Here is a 12,203-nt window from a genome sequence, read left to right on the forward strand (position 1 = left end):
CTAAGGTTGACTTACTCGCTTTGAAAATTGATGTTCAAAGCAGGGGTACAACAAGAAAAAAATGCCGGGGGTCAAAATGTGACATTTAGTGAATATCAGCTAATTAAGTTACAACTATGGGGGCTAAACTGTTACATTAAAAAACTAAAGATGGCCAGAAAGTTAATTTAATAAGGGATAAAAATGCTATTTTATTTTATGAAAATTTAAAATTTTTATACAACTAAGCTAAGCTTAACTCCACCCTTTCAAAAGTTTTGTATAATAAGTTCTTATATTTCAAGAGTTTAAAAGGATTAATGATCAACTGGGCTTATCATATTAGTAACAGCAAATCCAATGTCGCTATAAATCTTCACATAATAATTTCTAGTTGTGATTGAAGCAACATCATGACAACCTTCACAGCTCAACTTCTCTTCACAGTAATTTGCACCATCAGAAGCAACTTTTGCATCATAGTTTGCAGTCAAAGGATCCTCATCTACTTCTTTCAAAGCCATTTTGAATGATGGAATTACAACACTTTCATACTGGGAAACACAGTACTCAAGGGCCGACTTCAAACTGAGCGAAAAGCATTGCTTCTTAGCCATTGCTTCGATGTATTTTTTGCTGTTTGTGGAATTAGATACAACCAACTTTAGAGCTATCTTTGCCAGGGCTTTTGGGTTTGATGTGGATGAGGCCCTGGGGTCTAATGCGAGAGCAGCTATGCAATCTTTGTAGCTACAAATGGTGGTCATTTTGCAAACTCTATTAACTAAACTGGATGGAGCTTCGATGTTCAATGTAGGGACAGTGATTGCGGGCAAGGGAGACTGATGAAGTAAGAAGAAAGAAATGGATAACACTTGTGTTATGATCATCAATGTAGAAGTGCGAAGAGCAGCCATCAAGAAAGGAAAGGAAATGAAATGGGTTTGGGTTCAAGCATAGTTGCTTATGAAGGGCTAATTGGTTTAATCAATGTTAATGCTTACTGGAGATGTGATTAGCTTCTAAGGATGCTTTGTTTTGTCTTTAATTTAAAGCACAATTAGTGGTTGAGAAAGTATATGGATTGTACTTGGAAGGCTTCTAGAACTTGCTATGTAATGTGTGTGTGTGTGCGCATTTGGTACTGAGAAAACTTTACTTGAATTAGATCGTTCCTTTGAGGTAAAGGCGATTACACCAAGCAGATAAAACCTTGGGTCCAGTGATTGACTCTATAATCACTCTACACCAGGTAAGATAAGCAAAACTGCATCAAATATATAGCCTGAAATGCAATTTCATTTTCAACCAAGCAGTGAGAGAGGAAAAGGGGTTTATAATGCACAGATTTTGAGTCATGAAATTTATTTACAGAAAGAATAAAGCCAGCACCAGATACTAAATCCAAGGTAGCAGAGTGTTCTTAACAAAGAATAAAAATGGTGAAAATCACTATCCCTTTTTTATCTTCTTAAACAATTACAAACACATTCCTATTGACTACTTCCCAAAGGAGGAGAAAGGAAGCTAGAATTTCCACAAAAGAAGGCTTTTTAGGCCGAGATGGGGAAGCAATTTGACTACCTGAGGGTCTACCGTTGATTTCTAGTGACGGAAAACAGATCCAAGAAATCAGACATCATTTATGCAATCATGCGAAGATCAAGTTAAATACCTCATATCATTGGCGTGTTTCCTTTGGAGTAGCATAGCCTCTGCTTTCAGTGACAGTGGAGTTGGCAATGTCGTCCTGTGAAATTTCCCAGCTTCCACTTCTCCTTCCACAACTTGAGTGCCGAGTGTCTGCCCGAATGGGGGGAGATCGGATATCTGAACTCATAACATTTTCAACATCTGAGGCATTATGGGGAGGACCATTGCTACCTCTATCACGGATGTCCTCATGTATTTCTTCAATGTTACGACGCTGGGAAATCTTCAATAGATCTTCACTAATATCTAGATCATCTTCAACCTTTGAACGTGGATCTCCACATCCCAAGTCTTCTGCTTCCGGAGTGCGGGGCATAGAAGGCCTTGGTACCTCTTCTTGAATAAAAGCCCGGAAGTTGTTCCTTGAGGGTTTTACCTTGGTGCAAAATACTTCAAGAAAATTATTCATGCAACCACGATTGTAAACATTGATCCTGTTGTCAGCCCTATAGCGAAAATTTTCGTAGGTAGTCTGGAAAACATGGAGTAAGATTAGAGTAGCTAAACCAATGAAAAAATTTATTTTATTTTTTTTACATAGCATGAGATATGAATTCCAGGAAAGAGAAAATAAACGTATAAGCTTATAATGATATTTTGCTATAATTCTATCCATATTGCATACTGCCAGTCTAGCTAAACCAAATCTATCAGCAAGAACTCAAATATGTAGCACTTGAAAACTAGAGATACTCAAGAAACAATGTTTATTTTTTTCCCCTTGCCACTGGCAGGATTAAAGTCCTTGACAGAACACTTCCAGCCATTTACTGAAATCCCACAATTTATTTTTTTCATATATTCTCAGGAAGCTGGGGGAAAGTGCAGAGGGAGGAAAGGCTGTGCAAAGTATTTTCCACCTTTCACAGCCACAATTGAACCATCATTAGTTAAGGAACTGCTCCATAACATTTCGGAAAAACCATTTGCTGGTTTAGAAATACAATCACACAGAAAATCCAGTTACATATGCAGCCGGAGAATAAAGTTTGAAAACCAAAAGATTTATTTTCCATAGATTTGCAAAGATTTGTTAGCAACAGCATTTTGTCTGTATCAACTTAGCAGACCAAGACTTGAATCCTATCATATTTGCCAGTTGCCACATATCAAGGGGAAGTTGAAGTTCCTTTTACTTAGCAGTAACTGACACAAAACAGTGACAACAAATTATAACATTTTATTACCAAAAGATATAAAAGCAAGAATATATCAACTGACCTGATTTGTGCCAATGAGATACAGATGGAAGCCTGTGAGTCCACCAACAAACCACAGGGAAATGAAACAATAGGCCATTAGTATGACAGATGGAGGAGACTGTTTCATTGCCTTCCAGACCGTGCCATGGTAATCATCCATCAGAATCTTAATGTACAAAGCTGACATGGAGAAAACATAGATGCAGAGAAGGGTTGATGAAGAAACAAACAAGAAGAACATACGGTAGTTGCGCTGCATACAAAAATAACAGTTAGATCTGTTATGTAACACTTAATTAAAGAAACCAGAAATGGCCAGCACAACTTTAATCAAGAATATCAAGTTATATTGGCTCTCTAATTGGCTAAGACAGCATACCAGTCCAATGCATTGGCCCACCCACGGGCAGTGGTGATCAAAACGCTCCACACAATTATTGCAAATGGAGCAGTGTGAACAGCGGGGAGGACGATAAAGCATGCAAGTGTCACAGTACTTCACTCGCACAGGAATGCCATTAACCATAACTTCTTTAGTCCGAGGGAGCTGAAGGCTCGGGGTTTGTCTTCCCCTCATCTCAAATGAAAATGAATCATAGCGCATTTCTTCCTCTGGTGGATGTGAATTACGTGGAACGATACCTGGATCTTGTGCCGATGCGAGAAAAAGGAGAACCAAGACCTATCAAAATCAACACGACTAAGTTCAGATAACACCATAAGAAATATCATGCAAAAAAAATTCTGCAATTTGACAAAATATGATGGCTAGACAAGGTAACCAATAGTGAATCAAAATGGGTGGAAATCTTTCAAAAGATTTTATTTAAGCACCTCATTTTAAGTGTAGGCCACTTGTCAATAACTATAAAAGTCAGTGGAATGCCATCTCAAACTATAACCCAAAAGTACACATATTTTACAAATAAAAGGATTATCGTATGACTTCTAACCTCAAAGTGCAACACATTATTTTTTAAGGTAGAACCGCAAATGTCTAAACATCAAAGTCACATCCAGAGAAGGACTTGGATGTCAGACAGTCCATTTCAATTTTAACTAGTATCATAAACAAACCAAATGAAGACTGTTGACAAATAACAATATTAGGATTGGCATCCATATTCTGCCACTGTGTTAGAGTCCAACAGTCAACAACAACATGCACATAGTCATCCATCACATATAAACACTCTCAGCAACAGAATGCTAGATAAAATCCATACAGTAAAAATTAAAATCAAGCGCCCAGGGATAAAGAGGACTAACATAGATGGTAAAAACAATTGCTACCACCAGAATTGCATATCCCGTGTTGTGTGGAGAAAACTCATGGAGAAGGTGCCTAGCAACAAAAACACAGAAGACAACTACTGGAACAATGATCAGCAATAATGTAACAAGCAATGACCTAGCATCTGGCCCAAATATCAACCTCCCACCGACGAAGAATTTCTGCAAAAGATAAGTAAAACAGTAAGATTAAATCCACAATTTCTCAAAGCCTAACCGTTAATGGATAAATAAAATAAACTAAAATATTAAAAAAATCTCAAAGCACAATAAGCCATCAAGGATCAAAAGATGCAGCATTTAATTAATGAGAAACAGATTGAAAACTACAAAGAAAACACCAAAACTGTTGTCATGCTCCTTCTACCAGTAAACATTATTCATATAAATTGCCATTTACCATATTTAATGTTCATTAAAACAATCAAAGTCATCAGACACTGACCATAGTTCAAAGGTCTAGATATTGCATCCAAGAACTAAAATGCAATTTGTTAGTTTTTACAATCCAACAAGCATTTACAAAATATAACTGTGAGATCTTTATCCGATAAGGTAATATCAGTGATTAAAAGATATTAAACTATACACTATATATCAACTTTTAGTATACACTACCAACTGCCAAAATATCTATGTATGCATATGGCTTTCACGGAATTTTCCAACATGTAAAATAAGAAAGGCCTCTGCAGCACCTGTTACATAGGGACTATTTACCAAGATCTCTACTGACTTATCTGGAAAAAAAAAAACACAAGAAGGTTCACAAAAGGGAATGAGGAAAAGCAGTAAACAGTGTGCTGCAGCTGCAGATATTTCTATATATTGGGCAATAACTTCTATCTATCTATGAGAAGAAAAACCGCTATAGAGTAAGATATACTGGTGGAAATTCAGCAACAGTCCACAAAAACAATTGTATGATACATGTTTCATAAAATAACCAGATATAGAGCTCAAAAAAATTAATCAGAATCTTAATTTGTACAGCCTAATTTAGAGGATCAGATGCACTAAATGATTACAAATTTTATTAACTGTATTTGACAACCCTGAAAACAAGCCATTGAACAGTCATTCTGAGTCACATACCTCAATAACAGATAATAATTTTCATTCAAATGCATAACCTTCAAAATATTGCAACATCAACCATCGGAATGTACAAGAGGATTTAATATAAGTTCATATAGGCTCATTAATTTTTTTTTTCTAGTAACGTAAATTACAAGCATACCATTCGCAAATATTTGGGATAAATTATGCATCAAAAGAAGTATATAATTAACTATTATAATCTTCTAGCTCAGGAATTCATTGAATAGAAATTATCATTTATTTGGCAACACAGAGCAACAACATTTATGAAGGAAAAAAATTAAATAAAGAATCCTAACCACTTTTTCTATAGAACAGCAGGCAGTCATGAAATCCATGTTAATACCATTACATAAACATTAGTATGCCTCTATTTCCTTTTTTACAGTATCATATGAAAAACAGGCATGCATATTCATGCTAAAGTTTCAAAACTCTAATTGGATAACAAGTATGCATAAAAATGTACAAACAACCAAAATATTTTGAACAACCAATTTGGTAGTCTCCTAAAGGGCACAGAATTAGCCAGCAATTTCCATTAAAAAGCCTGAATCAACTTGTCATTAACTGAACTACCTCATACTAACTTCTTATTTAGCAATGGCTACTTAACTATGCAGGTCATGTCATTTGAGATTTAAGAGTTTGGAAACCGTGCCATTAAACATTTTTTGAACCTTGACACTAGCACATTAAAAGTCATTGTACGGTAAGCTGTGTAGAACAATTTACTCTCGGAAATACAGTTCATAAGGCATCTAAGATGATCTAGCCACACCACTATCAGTTTCATATCAAATTTCTTAGCCACCTTGTACAAAATTAACATAAAGATAAATAACATGAAAACAAAGAATATACTTATATGATCTCAAACAAAACCCGTCAAACTATCTCTATAAATACTAGCTTACAAGGAAATAAATTAAGCCTGTAACACTAAGAATTCCAGAAACACCAATTCCCAGATTATTTATATTCATCCATCACATCAGGTCCACGATTAAAAAAAAATGTTTTAAACATCGATCAGTTCACTTACACTATTATTCATTGTCTAGACATTGTTTTTCTTCAACCTCTCCTACATTATACAAGCAATTTTCTTAAAAGTTGTCATACTAAGATTTGACATCTAATGTTCCACACAAATTAGTTCCACTCAGTAAAGCAATTAATCCACACCTATCCTAGTTGCTAAAGGACCAAAATAAAAGAATCTGACGGAAAAGGGTTGAAGTAAAATGCTTGCAACCACTTTATAGCTGACATTTTTCTCATAGAAAAAAAATTTCTTAAGCACTGGTTCATGATAATTTCGATTAATATCCATCACACTGCACCTTAACAAAATACCCAAGATAACATTTGTTTGGAGAATGGAAATGCAAACAGGTGCCAGTTCCTAATGCTCCCCTTTCTATGGTTTGCCACATTTGTGCTAGCAATGACAGCAGGAACAAATACAAGCCCACAACTACCTTTTTCTGTATTTTAATTCCATCACATATTGAGCCAGTTTTCAACTATTAAAGTAAACAAAGTTTTTTAGCATTACATCCCTTAAATGACAAAGTAAAACGAAAGAAAAAAAGGCAACATTCACAAAATTGACAGACCCTAGATGAGTGGTAGCCTTGATAACCTTTTCTTCTAATAGCATTTGAGTTTAAAACAAACCACAAAAGCACTTAATTGTATGGATCATTTTGCAATATGCCATCAAACTTGAGAGAATGTCATTATAGCCACTAATATATAATTAAAACTGTGTAACCCAAGGTCAAAGCAGTGAATGGAACTCAGAGTCTGACTCAGAGTTTAAACAGAAACCTCTAAAGTGCCATTCAGAATCCTAGAAAAGTGAACAAGAAATCCTTCATTCTGATTCAAAAAATTTGTAATAATAATAATAATCGTATTGTGGAGAAGTTAGGCCAAGTGGTGAACTTTGAGCTTCAATGACACTCCTTGATATGCATTCATAAGTATCAATACCTCATAATCAATCCAGCATATGAATTGGTTGCAGCATTTTTGATAGAAACTAATATCACATCATCCAAACTTGTATTATTCCCAACTCTATGTCATCCTTTGATACCAAAAAAAAAAAAAAAGTTTTCATGTACCAGCACCACATGCAAAAAAAAAAAAAAACCCTTACAGCACTGCCACTATCATTCTACCCTAACCTCACTTGACAACTCCAACTCCAATCCTTGATACAACTATCATTCATTTGCAGGCCAAAAGTTCAATTTCCATCTCAATCCTAATTGAATGTATCCTGCTCATTCATTTTCACAGTTAAATTTAGAAAAATAATACTCTTCATCCTATGACCCTTGCATCGTCAGTATTATTCAGAATCACCTCACAATTGATGACATAAACCTCAGAATTTGAGATTTAAGCGTGATAGCCCCTCCATGCCACCAAATTTATCTTCCTATTAACTAAAAAACTAATATTCCTTGTTTAATAATAACTAAACAAACTTTCTAATAGCTAACATACAAGGAAACGGATCTTAAATCAAACAAGCCACTAGCCTATCAATTCCCTTTTTCATCCGTTACAGTAAAATACAAAGCAATAGTTGTTCACTATCTAGTTTATCAATGAGAAATAAAACACAGCTAATGCTTTAAAGCAACAAGTAAAAGTAACCCAAAAACTTCAATTATCTCCTTTTCCCCCCCCCCTTATATTTTCTCAGCAATCAATCAGAAACTCTCGAATCCTATCACTATCTAAACACAAACTGACTTCCAATGAGAAAACCTAATTCAAACCCAATTAACTAAACCCAAAATCCCAGTAATTTCATCACCAAAAAAAAAAAATCAAACCAAGAGAACGAACAATCAACACTCGAAAAGAATGAAAACCCGAAAACTATAAAGCAGAAAGTGAAGAACTCTTACATTACTGCCCTTCCAGGCCTCGTAGACGCGCTTAGCCATTAAACGACAATCTCAAGCTGTCGTTTTGCTTGTTTAACTACTAGCAAGCTTACAGGAGTTGTCGCTGTTGTTCATATCGATTATAAATAAACAAGGAAAGACTCTAACCCGCCCGCAAAACCCCGTGAACTTACACTCAAATTGAAGAGTAAATTCTAGGGTTAGAGCCCGGTTTCGAAGGAGGGGTTTTTGGAAATAATGAGAAAGAGAAACAGAGGGAGAGATCTTGAAGATGGCGGTTCTGTGTTGGGTTTGTGCTGTGAAGTGAAAAGAATGAAAAGAAAAGAGAAAAGGAAATCAGAAATCTTCTGTTGTTTCTGTGTTAAGAAAACAAAACTGAAATTGAAAATACAGATCGAATTATATGTAAAGAACAGGAATTCAACAATACAAGACAATATAAAAAGTACACTTTTCAAAATAAACCTTTTGAAATGTGAACAGGGGAGAATTTGGGGATTTTGTTAGTTTTTTAATATTATAAAATTTCTAAAAATGGTCAAATTTTATAATTTAAAGTAATGGCAGCTTAATTTAAGGTTGGTTTTTTTTGGAATTCTTTTTTCATAAAACAAATATACAATTGAAATATATTTACAAATGATTTTTTTAAACGTTATACCATTTTTATAATTATAGACACAATTTGAAAAATTACTTTACGTATTTAATATAAATCATCTTTTGCAAGTATATTTGGGGGTGGATATAAACCAGTCAAGCGTAAGTGCTCTTTGGTTGGAATAGAAAATGGTATGTCTCGAGTTCATCGAACCAAAATTAGGTTCAACTCAAGTTCAATAAATAGTTTAGTTTGATTCAGTTTAAGTTTAATTTAATTTCGTAGTTTGAATCAATGGTTCGAATTTATAACTCGGTTTAACTCGAATTTATGGTTTGAATTGATGATTTGAATTTATTATTTGAGTTCATAGTTCATTGATAAAACGATATCGTTTTATCTAAATAATATTCAAATTTATTTATAGAATCATGAATTTGAATTGAATCGAGATAAATTCAAACTATCAATTTGAACTAATTTGAACTGAATAAGTCACAAATTTAAATTATCGATTTGAGCTATAAATTCAAATTGAACACCTTCTAACTCAAGTTTGATTCAATTTAAAACAAGTTAAATCTTTTGATTCAAACTTGAATCAAACTGAATCAGTTTTGGAAATGGAGTTGGCTTGGATCATATAAAGTTTTTTTTTTTTAATTTTTTAGGTCAAACAACAATTTATAGTTACATTGAAATCAAGAGAGGAACAATATCCATCTTATGTAGCATCCATTATAATTTAATTAATTTCAACCACTAATTATAAGTTAAAGTGTAATATAATTATGTAAGCATTGATTGTCAAAATTTCAACAAACTTCGTCAGTATTTGACAAGTATGAATTTTTGTTGCTATGAGGCTTGTAAGATGAATGGGACAAATATTTGTGATTTTATGTAAATATTAATGAATAGTTTTAGTCTGATGGAAAAAATATATCTATAGAGTTTTAAAAACTTAAATATTCATTTATAATCTAATTTTAATTAGATTTTTCTATTGATTATAAGAGTAAAATTATCATTGTACCATTGATATTAAAATAAATAAAATTATATCTTATTTTTCTTTTTTAGTTTAAAAAACTAAAAATTCCCCCCACCTAAAAGTTTAAAAACTTGCATTTTTTCCTGTTAGGATTTATTCGTTCATTTGGGGCTTTCTAATGACCAATCGACTCTAATTGTCGATCGATTTTCTATGCATCTCCCTCTTTGGTGGTTTTCTAATGTAAAAATCACTATAAATTTAGTCAAAAATGGTAGGATGATGTTATACAGATCTGTGTGATGTCACACGGATATGTGCATCTACTAACCGTTTGTGTATTAATCAGATAATACATAGATCCATGTGATGTTGCATAGATTTGTACAATATTATTCGATCAAATTTTGGGTGTTTTCCATATCGAAAAACCACCAAAGAGAGAAATGTATAGAAAACCATCTGACAATCAGAATCGATTAATAGCTGAAAAGCCCCAAATGAAAAAATCAAATCCTAACAAAGGGAAAATATAAGTTTTCAAACTTTTAGATGAAAAATTTTTAGTTTTTTAGACTAATAGAGAATAATGATATATAATTTTATTTATTTTAATATTAGTGACAAAATAATAATTTTTCCCTTATAACTAATACAAAAATTTAAACAAAATTGAATGATGGGTAAATTTTGGGTTTTTGTAACTCTATAAATGAGTGTTTAAAAATATATTAAACTTGGGTGGGAACATGTCTTTTGGCCTAACTAGTACAAACTACTTAAAAATTAAGAGATGTTGATAAATAATTAAAAATTTCATCATGTAATAAAAATAATAAAGTAATTGACTTGCCAAATAAAATTGTTAAGCCAAAGCACGGCAGAAGGAATAAAGAAACAAGAAGAAGCAGAAAGAAAGAAAGAATTGTGTGTAATATAATAGAGAAAAGGGGGGGTTTATATAGCAGTTTGCCGCCTCCCTTTTTACCTAATACATTGACTAAAACCCATTTTATTTGTGTCTCCTGCGTCACCTTGCCATTTTCTTTTCGTTCTAATAAATGAATTCTCATTGCCTTTTTTGACTTGCTTTGGTGGAAAGTCATCTGACTTTATAACACTCCCCCTTGGATTTTCACTACTTACAGATAATTATATTAACCTTGCTAAGGAAAAACCCAATGAGATAAAAACCAAAGCAAAGGAACATAATTATTAAATGTCTTATAAGTTGGCATTGGACGTGCTTAAACTGCCTCATTAAAAACCTTATTAGGAAAACCCAGTAGGACAAAACCTAGTGAAGGAAAAAAGAATACAGTGCACTTTTTGTCCAATATTGGATAAACTTCAAAATTTTGCCTGATGAACGCTCCTCCTGATGAACGTTCCCCCTTTTTGTAGTAGGATTAACTTGGTTGCGTGTTGAGCCGCCGCATACCGATGTTATACACTAACTTCTCAAATGTTGATGTCGGTAGTGTCTTAGTGAACAAATCTGTAAGATTCTCACTGGATCTGATTTGCTTGACATTAATCTTTTTACTCTGTTGGAGCCCATGAGTGTAAAAGAACTTCGGTGAGATATGTGTGGTTCTGTCTCCTTTGATGTACCCACCTCTAATTTGGGCTATACATGCTACATTGTCTTCATGTAATATGGAAGAAGTGTTTGTTTTAGACGGAAGACTGCATGCATTCTGAATATGATGGATGACAGACCATAACCATATACATTCACGGCTGGGTTCATGGAAAGCTAAAATTTTTGAATGATTTGAAAAAGTTGTAACCAAGGTCTGCTTGATGGAGCGTCTTGATATAGCTGTGTCATTATAAGTGAAAACATATCCCGTTTGTGAACGGGCCTTATGGGGGTCAGAAAGATAACCAGCATCTGCATATCCAACCAAACTAGGATTTTTAGGGGATTTGACAGAATATAATAATCTCAAATCTTTAGTTCCACAAAGGTAACGGAGTATATGTTTGATTCCGTTCCAATGGCGACGGGTTGGTGCAGAGCTAAATCGGGCCAATAAATTAACTGCGAAGGATATATTCGGTCTTGTGCATTGGGCTAAATATAATAAGGCTCCAATGACATTAAGATATGGTACTTCAGGACTAAGTATCTTTTCATCTTCTTCTTTAAGACGAAATGGGTCCTTTTTTGGATCAAGAGACCGAACAACTATTGGGGTGCTCAAAAGATAAGCTTTATCCATATTAAAGCGTTTTAATAATTTTTCAATATACGCTGCTTGATGGATAAGTATTCCATTTGAATTGTGCTTGATCTGCAGGCTAAGACAATATTTTGTTTTCCCCAAATCTTTCATTTCAAATTCTTTTTTTAGATATTCAGCAGTTTTTGAGAGCTCTTC

At 33.8% G+C, this 12,203-nt stretch overlaps 2 protein-coding genes across 3 annotated transcripts; both read right to left on the reverse strand.

The window, feature by feature from the left end:
* Window positions 1-296: 296 nt before the first annotated feature.
* LOC123229698 (cell wall / vacuolar inhibitor of fructosidase 2-like) lies at window positions 297-896 on the reverse strand. The gene has a single exon (XM_044655615.1). It carries the CDS (start codon window positions 894-896, stop codon window positions 297-299), a length of 600 nt encoding a protein of 199 aa, XP_044511550.1.
* Window positions 297-8,665, reverse strand: LOC123229798 (protein S-acyltransferase 8-like). 2 transcript variants are annotated; one of them, XM_044655764.1, is made up of 6 exons: window positions 8,222-8,665; window positions 4,164-4,349; window positions 3,274-3,576; window positions 2,914-3,147; window positions 1,655-2,164; window positions 297-821 (listed from the first exon to the last, which is right to left on the reverse strand). In XM_044655764.1, the coding sequence occupies exons 1-5, from the start codon at window positions 8,258-8,260 to the stop codon at window positions 1,661-1,663; spliced, it is 1,266 nt and encodes a 421-aa protein (XP_044511699.1). In that variant the 5' UTR covers window positions 8,261-8,665; the 3' UTR covers window positions 297-821; window positions 1,655-1,660. The 2 variants fall into 2 exon arrangements, with proteins under 2 accessions (XP_044511699.1, XP_044511698.1); XM_044655763.1 differs by lacking the exon at window positions 297-821 and having other exon boundaries at window positions 1,296-2,164.
* Between the last annotated feature and the right edge of the window lie 3,538 nt (window positions 8,666-12,203).

This window comes from Mangifera indica, chromosome 11 (genome assembly GCF_011075055.1).
Source record: "Mangifera indica cultivar Alphonso chromosome 11, CATAS_Mindica_2.1, whole genome shotgun sequence".
NCBI lineage: Eukaryota > Viridiplantae > Streptophyta > Magnoliopsida > Sapindales > Anacardiaceae > Mangifera > Mangifera indica.

Coding starts and splice junctions, on each gene's coding strand:
- LOC123229798 (XM_044655764.1), bottom strand. CDS start 8,260: ATGGCTAAGCGCGTCTACGAGGCCTGGAAGGGCAGTAAT. Junction 4,350..8,221: donor AGGCCTGGAAGGGCAGTAAT/GTAAGAGTTCTT, acceptor TATCTTTTGCAG/AAATTCTTCGTCGGTGGGAG. Junction 2,165..2,913: donor ATCTCATTGGCACAAATCAG/GTCAGTTGATAT, acceptor CATGTTTTCCAG/ACTACCTACGAAAATTTTCG.
- LOC123229698 (XM_044655615.1), bottom strand. CDS start 896: ATGGCTGCTCTTCGCACTTCTACATTGATGATCATAACACAAGTGTTA.